Source organism: Patagioenas fasciata, chromosome 3 (genome assembly GCF_037038585.1).
Source record: "Patagioenas fasciata isolate bPatFas1 chromosome 3, bPatFas1.hap1, whole genome shotgun sequence".
Taxonomy (NCBI): Eukaryota; Metazoa; Chordata; class Aves; order Columbiformes; family Columbidae; genus Patagioenas; species Patagioenas fasciata.
The window spans coordinates 122,827,837-122,847,141 of NC_092522.1; the positions used below are offsets into that span (position 1 = coordinate 122,827,837).

General features: G+C 44.4%; 1 protein-coding gene across 1 annotated transcript in view; it reads left to right on the plus strand.

The window, feature by feature from the left end:
* Positions 1–11,914, plus strand: part of PINX1 (PIN2 (TERF1) interacting telomerase inhibitor 1) — a 71,779-nt gene extending 59,865 nt beyond the window's left edge. The window contains exon 7 of the mRNA XM_065835846.2: positions 10,748–11,914. Within this exon, the coding sequence (XP_065691918.2) occupies positions 10,748–11,350 (603 nt within the window). The 3' untranslated portion in view covers positions 11,351–11,914. The remainder of the gene's footprint in view (positions 1–10,747) is intronic.
* Positions 11,915–19,305: the final 7,391 nt, after the last annotated feature.

Consider the following 19,305-nt stretch of genomic DNA (forward strand, 5'->3'; position numbering starts at 1 on the left):
TTGGAGGACTGTACTATGCGAATTCTTGAAAACTAGAGCAAGATCCATAAGTACATTACAGGAGTGATACTCCTTGAAAAATAGAACCATTTCCTCAGAAAAACTCTTTTCTTCACAGCCTCGTAGATGGGAGAGAAGAAAAAAACGTGCATACACCTCGGTGCAGCTGTATTTCATATTTCACTTCTCATTCTTGCTGTTTGTCCTTGTTTCTCCGCGTTTGTCTTTTAGTTTCCATGCTTTCAGGCAAGAGTTCCCCGCTGGTATTTATGGGCTGCACTCCTCTAAATCACAGCGTTCTGATTCATTTTCCTGCGCTGCGACTGCTTCTTCGCACCTGCTTAGAGAAAAGGAACCACGTCGTGATGAAGGCTCAGCTTAACAAATAAGTGACTAAAAAGTGACACAAGAAGGTGTTTCTCGGCCGCTGCTCCTGCTGAAAAACAGGAAACGTCTGTGCCCTCGCACGGAGGTCTGGCTGGGTTTTGATCCGTGGGTCGGCTCTCTTGCATCTCCCCCTCTCCAAGCAGAGAAGCGGAAGAGTTTCGAGTGTGTATTTTCCTTCCTGAGAAGCGTTTTCTAAGGGGAAGGGGAAAGAAGCGAAGGTTTGGCCATTTAAATTATCTGCTTCACATGCTCCTAGAAGCACTTTATTTAGACACAGATACATTTTGCTGTGTTTATTGCTAGAAAAGAGAGAGAAGTGAGGTTTTATATAGGCAGCTGTTGTTTTCAGATTTCAAAGTACATGTAATTTCCTCCACCAGAAGCCAAGTTATGATGCTGACTGCGCTTGCTCTTGTATTTTCTACCAATACTGCTTTCTCTCCTCTGGGTACTTCCCATGATTTTTGTTGCATCCTTGCTCTCAGTGGCTTATCTCAGCATTTAAATCTTCAGAGCCCTTCTTAATTAATACTTTCGTGTTCACAATTTGGCTTGCCAAGCCCACTTGATACTTCTCGTGTAGTCCATACAGCTGTGGGGTATAGGAAGAAATCCTGAACTCAAGAATCAAGAAGGTTTTGGTCTTCTGAATCCTGATTATAAAGGATTAGCAGCAGCTGCCTATTCCACACGTCACAAAAAGGGTAATGAAAAGTGCCCAGGGAATGATGTGACAGTAGTAAACTACTATGTGGAGAAGACTTGGATTACTTCTGAGTGTGCCTTACAGCACTACGGCCACGTGGATCATACCTGTGTTATGGAATGAATGTCCTGGACATGGAAGGCATTGGCATTTAGAGGGTACAGGATTAAAAGACCAGTCTGCACTGATTTCATAGGATCATTTTGGTTGGAAAAGACCTTTAAGATCATCAAGTCCAACCATTAACCTCACGCTGCCAAGTCCACCTCTAAACCATATCCCTAAGGACCTCATCTATGCATTTGATTATAATCCCATCCTCTCCTTTAAAATACTGTATTTGAGAGCCTCTTGATGATTTGATCAGCCAGTTCTGGGCTCCCCAGTTGAAGAAGGACAAGGAATTACTGGAGAGAGTCCAGGGAGGGACACAAAGATGCTGAGGGGTCTGGAGCATCTTTGTGCTGAGGAGACTGAGAGAGCTGGGGCTGTTGAGCTGGAGAAGAGAAGCTGAGAGGGATGTGATCAATGGGATCAGTATCTCAGGGTGGGTGTCAGAGGATGGACCAGACTCTGTTCAGTGGTGCCCAGCGCCAGGGTGAGGGGCAACGGGCACAGACTGAAACACAGGAGGTTCCATCTAAACAGGAAGAGAAATTTCTTTGGTATGAGGTGCCAGAGCCTGGCCCAGGCTGCCCAGAGCGGGTGTGGAGTCTCCTTCTCTGAGACATTCAAACCTGCCTGGACCCACCTGTGTGATCTGCTCTGTGACCCTGCGTGAGCAGCTGGGTTGGACTGGGGGATCTCCAGAGGTCCCTTCAACCCCAGCCAGCCTGGGATTCTGTGATTCTGTTATTATATATATCACAGAACAGACAAAAATCACAGTGTGTCTGTTTGCTGTTCAGGGTCACAGCCACGGAGCAGTGTCAGGCGAGCAGAGGTTATTTCAGTACTTGCAAAGTGCCTTGCACATCCATGAGACCTCTTGGAAGGATCTCAAAACACTTTACAAACACTTAATGAAACTCTTAGCCTCGCTGCGAGTTTCATATGGTTGATAATGTGTGTTTTATGCTTTGATAGCCTGTGCCCCAGCTGGAGGGAATATTAATAACTTCTTCCCCAGGGTTTACCACCAGTTCTGTTTTGTAGCTGGGAAGAGAACTTGGGAAACGTGACCTTCCCAGTCCTGTGCTCGCTTTACCGGACCATATTTCCTCTGTTATTCAAGGTGAGAAAAGGACGGTTAGAATTGATTTAGGTGCTTCTGGGAAGATGAAGTCACTGTGTTTGGATCTCTGCATCGTGCCAGTAGAGAGATCCTAGGGGAAATCTCTTCCTTTAGTTTTGTTGATATTCAGCCTAACGCGGAGATGTAATTTGTAAGGAAATGCGAAGGAATGGAGGTTTTGCTGGCCTCAGCAGTGTAGCTGGAGTGAAATGAGATGTCACAAGGATAGCGAAGTGTCTCTCAAGATATGAAAAGGATTTTTCTTCTCTGATTTTTTTTAACTCTTTCCCTATGTGCCTTCAGCCTTCCGCGCGTCTGGCGCGTTATCTGACTGTATTTATTCTCCCTTGACCTTTCGCAGGCTGCCTTCTGCTTGTGGATTTTACTCGCTGCCTTTGTTTGCTAAAACTTTAATGCGTGTTGTCTATTTTTTTTTTTTCCTGAAAAGTGTAAGAACAGTAGGAGGAAGTTTGCGTGCTCTGTGCGACGCGGTGTCAGGGTTCCCAAGCCCACATGAGAAATACAGGTGTTGTAACTGTTAGTACTGTAGGAGCCACCAGGATCATGACAGCTGGAATGAATCCCCAGGACTATCATTTGTAATCAAGTCTCCGGCCAAAATTTAATCCGCTGCACTTTTGCAACCCTGTTGCTTCCTGTTACGCTGTTGGTTTTGGGCTGAAGGCAAAACCCGGCTTATTCTACGGCTCCCGTTTCGTTGTTGGAATTAGGCTTGGATCTAGTACATCATACAATGGTAAAAATACTCATATGATAAGCAAATGGCATTTTGGAGACCTAAAGATTGCATTCAACAAGTGAGATGGTGGCTTTCTATGCTATCGGTGGTAATGTAGGAATTATAACAATAAATAAATATGCTAAAATTGGTCACTTGCTGAGGGATGAGCTTTGGGCAATAATATGAAATAGAATTACAAGACAGCCTGAGAGAATTTGAATGCAGTTTAGAAACACATCACCTCAGAATTTAAAACGCAATTTGAAACTGAAATTAAAAATGGAGTCAGCAGATACAAGGTAAATGTACTTGAGAACCAAGCACCTATAGATTTATACAGTAGAATGAAACACCTGCTGGTATTTGGTAATAAAGCCTCCCCACTAGGACGTGATGCCACATCAGAAGGGGTGTTGGGAAGGATTGTGGAACCTCCGTCTTTGGATGTTTCCATGAATCCAGAGGTCACTTCCAATCAGTGATGCTGTGAATCACCCCAAAATTATCCTAAGCAGAGATTTACTACAATAAAATTCCTTGGCATTTTTAATTGGAAGCTCCTTCGTTTGTAGCTGCAGGTGGAGGCAGGTGTAGCAAAAATGGATCTTCATAATTCCATGGAGAAAACGGTTGGATTTTTTAAAACAGGCTTTTCCTTGTCCCTTTTCCATTAGTTACTTCCTAACCTCTCTCCCTGTCCTTGCTGGGTAAGAGGCGAAGCTGGTAGTTCATGTGGGATATAGTAGTTAATATAGTTAATAAGATAGCAGCTGATTTTTCAGTGTATTCTAGCACAGAATTTATTTTAATGGAGTCAAACAGGAAAGCGCTTCTCTCTAGTAATTGGAACTTGTCCTTTTAAAAACTGCTATCATGTCATACAACCCAGTCAGCTATTAGATATTCAGGATTTTCATTCTGTTTCCCATAAGTGGATTCCTCACTATATTGGCAATCAGTATAGATAGTAGTAAAATTAAACCTTGCTCTGCTTATGTGAGGTGTCCTGGTGGTTGGAATAGCGGGGTCAACAAAAGAAGGAAATTGCAGGTGGCCTGAATTTTCACCATCTCTTTCCAGGTTTGGTGTTCCTGCTTTTCATCTCTTCCATTAAACCCTCTTTTATTACCAGGAGGTCAAATTGGAGCTCCAGGTTTTTAAAGCATTTCAGGGCTGGAAGATTCTTCTATTTTCCATTCCAAGCAAGTATTAACTCTACCGAACGCTTTCCTGAGAGTTGTCTAAATTGCTTTCAGTGGTCAAGACTCCCCAGGATTGTTGAGACTTTGCATATATACTGATAAATTTATCCTACTAACAAAGTTTCATGTTGGCAATTCACATCTGGTCATCATAAGAACAGGGAAAATTGTCTCTTTTTCTCTTTGATCAGCCCTTTCTATATTGGAAGTTTATTGTCATTAGTTCTTTGTAAGCACACCAATCCTAATCAGGTAAATTTAAAACATTCCAGGCTCCTGGGTACCCATCCTTGTGCCAGAACTGACTTCAGAACTGATGCTGCATGGCCATATTTATGCATGTATTTATTTTAATCCTGCCTAAACTCATCGTGCTACAGGTCTTTGTTCACTCTCTTGCCTGTTTGATCCCAATCCAAATGTTTATGCTCTTATTTCACTTTAAGTTGTCACCTCCTTAAGAAAACCTCTCAGTGTCTGCAAAACTCCAGAGTGACTCTTTGTGAATAATCTGAGACTTTCTCCATTAGTTAGACCTGGGTTAGAAAGATACAGGGATGCCCTCAGTTGTTGCCTCTCAAGTCTTGTGCGCTGCAGGGGGGTCAAACCAATGCGGCTCTGCGGTGAGGATCTGAAGTAGCAGAAACAGAACTGGATTATATTAATCTTATTATTCTGGTTCCTCAACAAGCAAGAACTAATCACTGTGGTTCAGCCAGACCGCAGAAAGGGGTTGTTGCGTTTTAAAGCTGTGGATGATCGTGCGATTGCCTTGTAAATCAGGCTAGAGGTTTAAGCTCTGCTTAATTCATCTAGACCATTTTCTGTAATTTAACAGAGAATCTACTGAAATTAGAGTTTGGCTTTATTCTGGCTTTCTGCTCACCCCTTCTGTACTTTTCCTTTTGTGTCATTTTTGTGAATGTGAGCTAACAAAATTGGTTATGAATTAGTACCCCCTCATTTGCAAATAAGGAAGCAAAGGCATGTGAAATTACTTCAGTGATTGTTCTTCGTATGTGGCGGATCTGAGAATGTATAGTGGATATTTTAGTTCCCTTATTCTAAAGTTTAAGTGCCAAGAAATAAACCCTTGAAGTCTGAAGAGGAGGGAAACTTCACTGAATTAATCCAAGGTCCTTCTGTTCTTTATCACAGAATCCCAGAGTGTCAGGGGTTGGAAGGGACCTGGAAAGCTCATCCAGTGCAATCCCCCCATGGAGCAGGAACACCCAGCTGAGGTTCCACAGGAAGGTGTCCAGGCGGGTTTGAATGTCTGCAGAGAAGGAGACTCCACAACCTCCCTGGGCAGCCTGGGCCAGTGTTCTGTTACCCTCACTGAGAAGAAGTTTCTTCTCAAATTTAAGTGGAACCTCTTGTGTTCCAGTTTGCACCCATTGCCCTTTGTCCTACCGCTGGTTGTCACCCAGAAGAGCCTGGCTCCATCCTCCTGACACTCGCCCTTTAGATATCTGTAAACATTAATGAGATCACCCCTCAGTCTCCTCTTCTCCAGCTCCAGAGCCCCAGCTCCCTCAGCCTTTCCTCACACGGGAGATGCTCCACTCCCTTCAGCATCTTGGTGGCTGCGCTGGACTCTCTCCAGCAGTTCCCTGTCCTTCTGGAACTGAGGGGCCACAACTGGACACAAGATTCCAGGTGTGGTCTCCCCAGGGCAGAGCAGAGGGGCAGGAGAACTTCTCTGACCTACTGACCACCCCCTTCTAACCCACCCCAGGTACCATTGGCCTTCCTGGCCACAAGGGCCCAGTGCTGGCTCATGGTCACCCTGCTGTCCCCAGGACCCCCAGCTCCCTTTCCCCTACACTGCTCTCTAATGGGTCATTCCCCAGCTCATACTGGAACCTGGGGTTGTTCCAACCCGGATGTACTGGCACCTTTTTATTTGCTGGTTGGTTATATCTCATTTTTCCTCCCAGATTAACAGACAGATGCAGTTTTTCTTTTTGGATTTTAATTCTTCAACCCAATGTCTTAATCACCAAAGATTTTTGGGTTTCAAACTCATTTGGTTTCATGAGGTGTCTAAATACTTTCCACTTTGGGCTTCTACCGTTGCCAAACTGTTTCCGTGATGTGATGTGAATTGTTTTGTTTTCTCTGCATAATTGACCATAATCCCCTGATTTCTTGGTCATTAAATAACTGTGGTTGAAAGGTGATCTGGGAGAAGATGCCTGAAGAGGTGCCATCCTGATCCTGCAGGAATCGAGGGAACCAGGATTTCACTCTCTAAGCTCAGTGTTCTCACCGAATGATTAAATCAGCATTGTGTGCCCCAAGTGACGAAAGCAGGCAGAAAAAGAATTAACAAACAACAGTACTTACAGTACTTCATGTGCTTCGTATTATTTTCCATACATTTAACGAATTACATAAACAGATGATATTTACGGGGGACTTCTGACTGTAATTGACCTTCATCTTTTCCTGTGCACTTCCCAGCCTCTCCTTGAATTTTCCTATTATTTCCTCTTACTCGTTCCGCATTCAACACCATGTTTCAAGCCATCCTTTTCTTTTGCTTGTGTCGGTCCTTCCAATTCCCTAGAGGCCAGTATTCCCAACTCCTTTAAACTTCATATTCTCACCAATGTTGGAACTCGCAGTGTGGACACACATAATCTCCTCCCAAGCTCAACCTTCAGACCTCCCACCACTCACAGCACCATTGCATTTTTCCTTTTATATTGGTTGTGTGGAATGTTTCTTTCTGTCTTTTATCTTGAGTAATCAATTGCTTTTTAGAAGTTGTATACATTTAAGTACGTATATCTTATTTTTCTTCGCAGCTTTTATCTGTGTATGTTGGGGCAAGCAGGGGAGGAGTTGCAGAAAGTGTGAGTCTCCCACAGAATCCCAGAATGTCAGGGGTTGGAAGGGACCTGGAAAGCTCATCCAGTGCAATCCCCCCATGGAGCAGGAACACCCAGCTGAGGTTCCACAGGAAGGTGTCCAGGCGGGTTTGAATGTCTGCAGAGAAGGAGACTCCACAACCTCCCTGGGCAGCCTGGGCCAGGCTCTGCCACCCTCACCCCAAACAAGTTTCTTCTCATATTTAAGTGGAACCTCTTGTGTTCCAGTTTGTAGCCATTACCCCTTGTCCTTTCATTGGTTGTCACCCAGAAGAGCCTGGCTCCATCCTCCTGACACTCCCCCTTTATATATCTGTAAACATTAATGAGTCACCCCTCAGTCTCCTCTTCTCCAGCTCCAGAGCCCCAGCTCCCTCAGCCTTTCCTCACACGGGAGATGCTCCACTCCCTTCAGCATCTTTGTTGCCCTTTGTTGCCCATGGAGACATTGGCGAAAATTCATGTTTAGAGTTGACCGGTGTTCCCATGGCTACTGGGACAGGTACATCCCGGGAGGGGGAACATTTCTGGCCTTTAACCACCTTTCCAGGTGATTTATGATTTCACATAAGCTTTTCCTAAACTGGAAGGTTTTTCTAGGGTTGGCACCTCTTTGCTTGTCTCCGTGCCCTGTTAGTTCTGTGTTCAGTGGCCCATGGTTATTAAAATTCTTATCAATAAAGGAGTTTTCTGAGCAAGGTTCTTATTTTCTGGCATGGTGCATACCTTCTGAACAGCTTAACCAAAGGAACGTTGGTTGGGGTTTTTTCTTTTACGCCTAATGTATTTTATAAAAGAAATGTGTAGAGTTCAAGTAATATTTGCCTTCAATTACAATAATTAAGTTGTCAGGACTTGAAGTCACCAAGGGAATGAGAAAACCCTTTCCTGGTTGGCCAGGGGGTAATCGGCGTTCTGGTCTCAAGTACATTTTACATATCGGGGTGGGGAGGGAAACTGTTCCGACTGCACCCGCGCCACAAAACCTGGGAGACTGTTTGTCATTTTGCGATATGAGGTGTCAAAATCCTTCTGCGGGTAGAAAGAAAAGGAGAAGAGAGTGACCTGTTTAACTCCGCTTTAGCAGGGCATCTATTTTTGATCCACATTAACACCGCTCGCTTGGGCCGGGAGGTGCATCTTATTAAGAAGAGAGCGACTACAAACACAGCTCAGTCCATTTATTCTGTGGATTCCGTCTTGTCAAACTTCCCTTTTCAAATATGACATAGATATATATAGATGCGTGTAGATATATGCAGTTTTTTTGCCCATATTCAACACTTCTTTGCAGACTTTTCTGCCCAGAAATCAAATCATTTCAGTTAGTTCATAAACTTAGGTTGAAGGTGCACGACAAGGTATTCCTGCAAGAAAAGTGCCTCGTATTCATAAGTGCCCACACAAACATTACTGGAATCTCAAGTGGAATCTTTCGTTCCACTGGAATAGCCCTCTTGAAAGCCGATGAATGAGGAAATCACTGCTCATCACGCATCGCTGGTGACACAACTTTTTGCGTTCCTGCTCATGTGAGTGAAGGTGATGGATGCACAAGGAGTTGGACCCGCAAAACCTCACTCACAAACGCTAATAAACCCCTGTTCAGCAAGCACGTGTAACGCTGCCCTGAAGAAACCAGATCACTTATCTCCACCACCGTGCAATAACTATAAAGTGTTGAGATAAGTGGTTTTATATCTCCCAGTTTGCCACCGGCCTTCACCCCATGCATCAGTTTATGCCAGTGAAAGAGGGTGTGAAATATTCCCGCTCTGATTTTAGTTACATTTTATAGTCACTGCGGTTCATATACGAGATCCATGGATAGAATGGATACTCATATCATCTGTGCATTTATGAATGGGAAGAAAAGTGAAGTATATCTGTCATACCACATTTGGCTGTAATTGCTGTGGATTATCTCTGTTGTAGGTCAAGTGTTGGTAAAGATTCTCCAATCCCAAACATACTGTGATACAATTCACACCTGCTCAGCTTTTCCCATCGAGGGGAGTGTGCTTGGTTACCTGAAAGGCTTTCAAGAAAAAGCAATGTGAATTTTAGGACATTTCCAAGGGTCTTTTGTGACTTTTAGAGTCAGGTTATGGTTGGACTCCATCTGTCTTCCAACTAAAATGATTCTGTGATTCCATGATTTTGCCAAGCAAAGGGTTATTTTTGAGTGTCTCGGTATCCGTGTAAACAAGTCTGAATTTCAGCTGCCTTTTTGGCTTGTTTATCTTGTAAGTCACAGGTAATTTAACAAGTTATGTATTTTCATCTCATTGCATTTGTTGCTTATTCAGAGTCAATTCTCTTCGTGCCATACATAACATCCAGCTCCAGAGCTATACTTTGCTTTGTGTTTTATATTTACTTTTGAGATACTAGACGGCATAGATATTCACCTGCAGCTGGAGTTCACCAGCTATTTATTTTATGTATTCAGAAGCCTTGTAAGACCTAACCTGTGATGTTGTTTTTGCCATCTGATAACGTATGATCAAACAGAGCATGTTTAAATAACAACATCTAGGACACAATGACAGTAAACCAGCTGCGAAACAAACATTTCTAAAGATCAGATAAGATGGAAGAGATGCATCAATGCCCGATTGCTCCGTATATCACCCAGTTCTTGCGCTTTGCTGTGGAGATATTCCAGGCGTGGGATTTCCTTTATGCCACAGGCTAATAGATTGTTCTGCGTTATTTTTCATGTTGTTTTCTATCTTGTAGAGACATGTGCTTTTGCAAAGCGAGTGTAATACACCCAGTGTGATAGTGTTATATTGTACATAATCTGCATGAGTTGCACAGGAGCGGGCAAACAGTAAGAAATTCAAAGCAACGGAGGATTATCTTGTTCTGTATTCTCTTCCATGCTGCCACCTCTCTAAACCAACGCCATCCTTTGCATTGAAGGCTCTCTCACTTCTGCCCAAATCTATACTTTTACAATTAATTTTCAAAGCACCGTATCCAGTTGTGTCCAGTTCTGGGCCCCTCAGGTCAGGAAAGAGATTGAAGTGCTGGAGCGGGTCCAGAGAAGAGCAACAAGACTGGGGAAGGGACTTGAACACAAGCCCTATGGGGAGAGGCTGCGGGAGCTGAGCTTGTTCAGTCTGGAGAAGAGGAGGCTTAGAGGTGAGCTCAGCACTCTCTAGAACGACCTGAAGGGCAGTTCTAGCCAGGGGGGATTGGGCTCTTCTCCCAGGCAGTCAGCAATAGGACAAGGGGGCATGGGCTTCAACTCTGCCAGGGGAAATTGAGGCTGGAGATGAGAAAGCAATTCTGTGCAGAGAGAGTGGTCAGCATTGGAATGGCTGCCCAGGGAGGTGCTGGACTCACCGGCCCTGGAGGTTTTGAAACTGAGATTGGCCATGGCACTTAGTGCCATGATCTGGTCAATGGACTGGAGTTGGACCAAGGCTTGGACTGGATGATCTCTGAGGGCTTTTCCAACCCAGTCAATTCTGTGTGATTCTGTCTGTGTATTATTTTTAATATTTTTTCTTTTTAGCGTGCAAAAAAAACCTAAAACATTATATTGAAAGCCATTATTTCTGACTCTCACTCCTCTTTGTTCACATGCAGGAGGATATTACGGATCCTAAATCCCAGGAGGAGCAGAGAAATCCCTTCCTCTCTGAGCCTGCAGACGGTTACAATACGGTGAAAAGCAGCCTCACCGTACAGGAATATTTTGCGAAGCGGATGGCAAAACTAAAGGAATCCCAGAATGGAACAGAAACGGAGGTTGACGGTTCTGTCCCAACAGCTGGAGAAGCTTCGGAGCCTTCAGAAGAACTGAAAACCAAAGTCAAAAAGAAAAAGAAGAAGCAGAAGAGGGATGAGGAGGAGAGCACACAGCGTTGTGAGAAGCCACAAGCCAAACAGTCTCAGACAGGTGACTTGAATGGGAAGGAACTGGATGCTCTGTTCAATGAATGTCACTCAGGGAAGAAGAAAAGGAAACATAAAGAGCAGCCTGAGGGCGAAAGCATTAATTGTGATGAAAATACGGGCAATGGAGACATTTCTACGGGAATATCTGATGGGGAAGATCTCGGCGTAAAGGACTCTGAAGCAAAGCAAAAGAAACGCCATAAGAAGAAACACAAAAAGCAAAAAGAGGAGACAGATGAGCAGGTGGAAGGGGCGCAGAGAAAGAAAAAGAAGCACTGCAAGCACGTTTAACCAGTTAAGAGTCAAGCTGGGGCTCTGAGATGATTTAAACTTTAGCACGTTAGGGAGAAGTCTGTGGAAACGCACCAGCCAGGCGTGGGTTGGGTTTTAGTCTTGACCTTGCTCTTCCCCCAGCTTAAACCACAGGTTGGGCTTAAATACAAGGCTTAATTTCAAGGGTGACAGGCCTTAAATTCAACGGTGACAAGCCTTAAATTCAAGGGTGACAGGCCAACGTCAGCTTTGGTGGTCAAAAGTTCCACTGCTTCGTACAGACTGAGTTTGTCTCAATCCAGGGAGAAGGGGGGGAAAAAGTCACCCTATTATTGCCTTTATTATTAAAACCACCATTGTTTTCACTTCTGATAGCCCAGCTCCGCTTAAGGCAAACAGGAGGGGTTTCGCAAAGCCGTATGGATTTTGTCACTGATTTTTGCAAAGTCATGTCTTATTTTTTCGTTTATCTCCTTTTACCTATAAAACAAATGTTGTTTCTTACCAAAAGAGTGTAATGAAGGGTTTACACCCAAGTGTCAGTGCTAAAGAATGAAATAAAATCCCTCCCTTTGTTTTCTAGCCTGTAGTTAACTCACAAGCAATTGTAACTTTGCAACAATTGTGCCTTTATTAACCATATCTAAATCTTTGGTTCCCAGGCAAAAACCTTCAAGAGCACATCTGGAATTCAAAAAGTTGGCTTGGATGGAACAAGGTTGTCTGTGAAATTAGGGGACCAAACAGATTCTAAAAGCACAGCCGGTCAGGTGCATTAATATTGCCATTTATACACTGAAAAACCAGCAGTTTGGATTTATAAGCAAATCAGAGCTCGTTTCTGTTTGTAAACCTGGAAATAAGTAATGCTGGAGCTCAGCACTAACATAAGCAATTTTGTATGAGAGGTTGAGCATTCAGGATGGGTTTTGGCATAAGGTTTAGCTAAGAACTGGTGGGGGAGCTTGGAAGTGAAATGATGGAATGAGAAGACGCATTTGCCATCCTCAAGTCTGGTTCTGATGTGGTTTTGGCCACAGAAAATTGGCGGCACGACCCTAAAAACCAGCCAGTTATCGTGGCATAATCCAGAGTTCAAATCCATTCGCTGCTTGTTTGACTTTAGGCCTGGCTGTGTTTCATCAGCGTAAATCTAAAACATCCCATTCGCCTGCTCTGCTGAATATAATGGATCCTTTTTTTTTGTTACAATTGCCTTAGTTGAGTCGCCTAACATGGTTTGAAAAACATCCTCAAGATGCAGATGTTATTAAGCAAAAATGTCTTTAAGCCATGTTTATTGTCCAGTGGGAGAAACTCAGTCTGAAGTAACATGGTCCATGTGGCTTCAGATATTTTAGCTGAACTCATCCTTTATAAGATTTCTTGGGTTGCAAAGCACCTTTCTTGCCCTCAGGACATGCTCATTCATTGTAGCAAAACTATTGTAGTTTTCCTGATTTTAAAGGAGAACAAAATGCCTTTCTCTTTGTTTCAGGCTGGCATGCCAGTACTTTTTAACTTTTTAACCCTTGTATCAATAACATTTGCTTTTCAGTGCTATATAAGTATTAGATCACAGAATCCCAGAACGTCAGGGGTTGGAAGGGACCTGGAAAGCTCATCCAGTGCAATCCCCCCATGGAGCAGGAACACCCAGCTGAGGTTCCACAGGAAGGTGTCCAGGCGGGTTTGAATGTCTGCACAGAAGGAGACTCCACAACCTCCCTGGGCAGCCTGGGCCAGGCTCTGACACCCTCACCCCCAACAAGTTTCTTCTCATCTTTAAGTGGAACCTCCCGTGTTCCAGTTTGCACCCATTGCCCCTTGTCCTGTCACTGGTTGTCACCGAGAAGAGCCTGGCTTCATCCTCCTGACACTCCCCCTTTCCATATTGATCCCCATGAATGAGTCACCCCTCAGTCTCCTCTTCTCCAGCTCCAGAGCCCCAGCTCCCTCAGCCTTTCCTCACACGGGAGATGCTCCACTCCCTTCAGCATCTTGGTGGCTGCGCTGGTCTCTCTGCAGCAGTTCCCTGTCCTTCTGGAATTGAGGGGCCACAACTGGACACAAGATTCCAGGTGTGGTCTCCCCAGGACAGAGCAGAGGGGCAGGAGAACCTCTCTGACCTACTGACCACCCCCTTCTAACCCACCCCAGGTCCCATTGGCCTTCCTGGCCACAAGGGCCCAGTGCTGGCTCATGCTCACCCTGCTGTCCCCAGGACCCCCAGGTCCCTTTCCCCTACACTGCTCTCTAACAGGTCATTCCCCAACTCATACTGGAACCTGGAGATATTGAGATATTATGATGCTGGGTTGTTCCCTGGTTTCCTTAAAGAAAATACACAATACCATGAGGTTCCTACACAATTGTGAGTAAGCTCTGTGCTTGGGCTGGAAATTAATTATCAGTGAACAAAGACAGCAGAATCAATTTTCACATTACATTGAAGCATCGCAAGTTTTATGGTTGCCCTTCAAAGCAGCCTTTCTAATTTCACCCCGATTTGGGATTTTTGTTTGCTAGCAAAAGCCCATTTCAAATGATTTTAAAGTCTTAAACAGTTAAACTTAACAGTCCCTCTGGGATTTTGGTTTAAAAAGGTGCTGGTCAAGGAATAGGTTTTCTTTCTCCAAATACTTCTGGGCTTGTTTGTTTGTTCTCTATTAATCTTCCTCTAGTTTCTATGTGCTAATTCTTGTGAGTGTTTGGCTGCATTCCAACACTAGTTACAGAAGAAAGAAAAGCAGGAGTAAATCTTTAAATTTATGGCATTAATACAGGTAAGTACCGTGTGCCTAAGATTTAAATCTTGCTGAAATATCAGCTACAGATAGACGAGAATCTGTTTGTACCAAGAGTGGGAATTTCACTTTATCCCAGGAAATGAAGGGGTTTAATGTTCCTCAAGCTCAAAGAGAAACAGGGTGTGCAGAATAGGGGTTATTGGGGAAGAATAATCCGAATAGACTAGAATTTGAAACAAGCAATTCAATGTGTTAGTGGTCACTCAACTTTGCGTTACTCCACAAAAAGCTCTTCTCAACAGATAGTGAAATAGATGATTGAAACAGCAGGAACACGTTTCAAAGAAGTAATAGTTTTGGATTTGATTTGCTTTGGTTTGGTTGGTTGGTTTATAGTGGGTTTTGAGTCCAGTTTTAACCAAACTCTGCTTTGGCGAGAAGGTCTTTTTCCAAAAGCATAGGAAAAATAATCACGTTGTTACCCAAACGCTGCAATTAGCAGAATGTAAGCGCAAAGAAATTATTTGGTTTCATTTTAGTGAACATAAGACTTTTAAAACAGCAGAGTTTGTGTTATATATTTGTCCATCGCAGTCACACGTTGCGGCACAAAGTGATGTACCTGCAACCTAAAAACGAAGAGAAATTAGAGGCTCCGCTCCGCTTTCGCTTCCAAATGGAAAACCATGCACACACGGAATAGATCTTAAAATAGTTCCAGTTTTAATCACTCCGGATCACCAGTGACATAGAAGAAAATTCTCCTTTATGCATGGGGAACCATATGCAGATGATGATTTCTTGTGAGCTCCTTCCACCTGTCGCAGGTACCGCGTTGTTCTTTGCTTTGAGCCTGGAAATAAACCATCGCTGCAATGCTGCAGTTGCAATTTCATGAACAGCAATATGTGTATCTATATATATATATAGATATAGATATAGATAGAGATATAGAGATATAGAGATATAGATATAGAGATAGAGATAGAGATAGAGATAGAGATAGAGATAGAGATAGAGATAGAGATAGAGATAGAGATAGAGATAGAGATAGAGATAGATATAGATGGACTTTTGTGCTTGTAACTACCTGCGAGCACAAAACTGTATCCTGGGAAGCAAAGGCCACGGGAAAGTGCTTTTATTACCACTATCGGACCAAAGTCCACATGAGTTTTATGGCTTTAAGTGTTTGATCTTGCTGCGTCCGACTCTGCACAACAGGCTCCGCTCCTTGAATTTCTCCCCAAGACTTTACACAAAAATCAGCAATTATTTCAAAGCACAGATGCGTGATGCTCTTAAGTACAAGTTTCAAGGCAACCTGTTAAGATTTGAGAACCCTGTATCCTTACGTCAATGTGAGTTTTGGTCCATTAGGAAGTATCTGAGACGCAGCTGCTTTGGGAGATTTAAGAAACGCATCCAGTTCGGCGTCGTGTCCAATTAATGCAATTTTCCTTTAAGCAAGAGGTAGTTGTGGTGCTGACTTCTTTCACATAATCAGCCCTGGGCGAAGAAAATTAGCTGAATGCACCGATGTAATTAACTAATTTTCCCCTGTTTAAACACATGAGGTTGAAGCTCGTGAAGCATCCACCTTCAAAAGGCACCATTTACGTCACAAAACCTCCGGACCTGCCAGCGCGAGGAGGAGGAAGGAAGCTCCAAAAAGAGAGGAAAACCACACAAAGTCTATTGGAAAACACCGCGTAGCATCAAAAAGAAATCATAGCGTGTCCTCAAACACCGCAAGGGTTTTGAGCATCTCTAACAATCCTGCGCTTAATTCCTCCTCATTCCTGGAGCTGTGAGAAGGGTTTTAAATCTAATTTGTGGTCAAGGATTCCCCAGGAAGGATCAGAGCTCGCAGAGAATTTGGGCAATAACCACATCTCTTTACCTGTCCCACGCAGGGACAAACAAACTTTTACTTGTATGAGCAAACTCTTAGTCAAGCCCTGGTGAGACCACACCTGGAATCTTGTGTCCAGTTGTGGCCCCTCAGTTCCAGAAGGACAGGGAACTGCTGGAGAGAGTCCAGCGCAGCCACCAAGATGCTGGAGGGAGTGGAGCATCTCCCGTGTGAGGAAAGGCTGAGGGAGCTGGGGCTCTGGAGCTGGAGAAGAGGAGACTGAGGGGGGACTCATTCATGGGGATCAGTATGGAAAGGGGCAGTGTCAGGAGGATGGTTCCAGGCTCTTCTCGGTGACAACCAGTGACAGGACAAGGGGCAATGGGTGCAAACTGGAACACAGGAGGTTCCACTTAAATTTGAGAAGAAACTTGTTTGGGGTGAGGGTGTCAGAGCCCGGCCCAGGCTGCCCAGGGAGGTTGTGGAGTCTCCTTCTGTGCAGACATTCAAACCCGCCTGGACACCTTCCTGTGGAACCTCAGCTGGGTGTTCCTGCTCCATGGGGGGGTTGCACTGGATGAGCTTTCCAGGTCCCTTCCCATCCCTGACATTCTGGGATTCTGTGATTCTGTGACTGGTGGATGTGGTAAAAACCAACTTTTGTGGTGGCAGAAGCGGAAGATTGTTCCAATGCCAAATGGGAGCTCAATTTCTCAGCAAGTCAGAACTTAAAATTCTGCTTCTGAGTCACTCAGAGATGTTTTTTTTTCCTTATCTTAATCCAGTCTTTATAAATTTTAAAGTGTAAGAGGGAAATTCCACTAGTCCCCTTTAACCTAAAGCGACTAAAATATGTTATTTTTGTAACATAAAGGGACTAAAATATGTGAGTTTTGTGACTTAAAACCGTGCTTTAAAAATAGACCAGAAGCATTCAGCACCATGAATGTGTGTGCTGAAAATTGGTTTTGGTTGACATTATTTGTGGTGGGGTTTATAAGGGGAAAGCTGTGATTTCTTTTCGTAGCAAATAAATGGTCCCAGTAGTAGAGGGGAACAGATTTGGGTTGGTTCTGCTGTTCCACCAAGAGCCACCGGCTCTTGCATGGGGAACCCCCAGCAAAAAACTGCCCTTGGGAGGCAAGAGTTTCATCAATAATTAAAGAACGTGCGAATATCGAGCTAATTCAGCATTTGCACATTTGAATAATGGAGGGGAGGGTGATAACAAACCCACCGTTTACAAACCAAGCGAAACACCAGATGTCGGATGGACGCCGAAAGGGGATGGTTGAATTTGAAGAGTGGGGATGGTCTCGCCTATACAGGGTTTGGTGGCAGATTTGCCGCACGACCCATGGGAGTTGCTGCCGCTGTTCCCCGTCCGTGAAAATGGGGAGAACAAAGCTTTTTCCACCCTTTGTCTGCTCGCGCTATTTTAGCTTTTAGCTGTAATTTCCCTGCTCTGGAAGCCCTGGGAGAGCTCCGCTTCTTCCTGTGCCCCAGATACAGGTAAGCCCTGTAAAGTAAAGTAAAGCATAAAAAGTAAAGATGAGGTTTGTTTGTTGATCTTTTTTTTTTTCCAGATTGCTGCTAATTACCCTGATATGGTCGCAATTAAAAAGGTGGCATTTTCACATGGCCCCAACCGCCTTTATGTAACGCCGAGCTTCCTACAGGACAGGTTTAACCAGCATTTTGGGTCGGGTGCAGAATGAAACCCATCTTACTAATGCAATCAGAATGCCAGGTGCTAAGGGAGAGGGGGGAGGAAAGGAAAAGGAAAAGAAAGGTGTTTATTATTGTTGTTTGCACAAATGAGAAATATTTTGCAGTATTTTTGTCCTGCGGCTCTATGGGCGTCGCGGTCTCACTGCAGGGGGGGGCTGAAAAGCCACATGGATTTAAACATGCAATACATGGAGGAGATCAAACTGTGTTATCTCACGATATGGAGGGAAAATCGAGCACCAGGAGAAACGGGTGAGTTGTTCCCAGAAGCTCTGTGGCCAAGGCAGGAGGTGGATGGAGGTCCCATCCCTGCTCAGGGCTTTATCCTCCCTGCATCCCGCACATCGCACCGTGGACGTTTGTGTAACCGGGCTTGAGTGGAATTCATCTGTTCCTTTTCCCTCGAGGGGATATATTCTACTACTACTGCTAAACGTTCTGTGGCCTTGACTATAGAGGTTTGGGGTTTTTTTATAATAATAATGATCATATCCAGACCATGTGCTTGTTCACCACAAAGGGCATCATCGTACACGAGTTACTACAGATGGGCTGATGCAAAACCACCTCAGCACTATAGATTGCAGAGGGAAGATGCTGCTTTTGGGGATTAAGACAAGGGGTGATGGCTTTAAACCAAAGGAGGGAGATTCAGGTTGGACATGAAGAAGAAATTGTTGACAATGAGGGTGGTAAATTAATGGAACAGGTTGGGCAGAGAGGTGGTGGATGAACCATCCCTGGAGACATCCCAGGCCAGGCTGGATGGGGCTCTGAGCAACCTGAGCTGGTGAAGATGTCCCTGCCCATGGCAGGGGTGGCACTGGGGGAGCTGGGAAGGTCCCTTCCAACAGAAACCATTCTGTGATTCTAAGATTCTATGATTCTATGTGCATGCTGAGAGTTAAAAAACAACACTGAGGGGTGTAACACCGTATTCAAAATAAAACCTTGCCACTTTGCAGTCTCTTTTTGCAGTGCACTTCAACCTCTTCTAAAGGGAAACTAAAAATAGATATATATATATAACAATAATAAAAAAGGATGTTATGGGTTTTCTTCCCAAACTCTTGCTGCCAACCTCCGCAGCAACTCCACATCTACAAAATGCACCCAGGAGAGCTGTTTGGAGGAGGATGGAGGGTTTGGCATCCTCCCTCCCTCCCTGCCCCGTCCTGGCACTTGAAGGCGTTGAGATGAGACTTTGGGAGGGAACCGGTGCCCGCTGTGCAAAGTCCAGGACAGCACGGGCTGTCCCCAGGAGCTCCAAAACACAGATAAAAGGCGGTTGCTATGTGCCGGTCTGCGTGTGTGTGTGTGCAAAGGGTTTATAAATCTGTCCCGAGACCAGGAAACCTCCTGCGCCTTTTAGATTTAAGAGAAGTTGCCTTCCTGTTGTATTCCCAGATAACGCGGCTCTGATCGAGCCCCACTTGTAAATAGCTTAATAGATTTAATCAGTTCCTTTGGAAAATGTTGTTGTTTCCTTAGGGTTTTCATTCGGTTCCCGGGGCAAAGCTCAAGAAGCGCAGTCGCTGCTCCTGCTGCGAGTGAAGTTGGCGGCTGCCACCTCTCCAGACCCCCGAATCACCATAACCCGCAAAAATCAGATCCCGCTCTTTGTGCAAAGCAGGAGA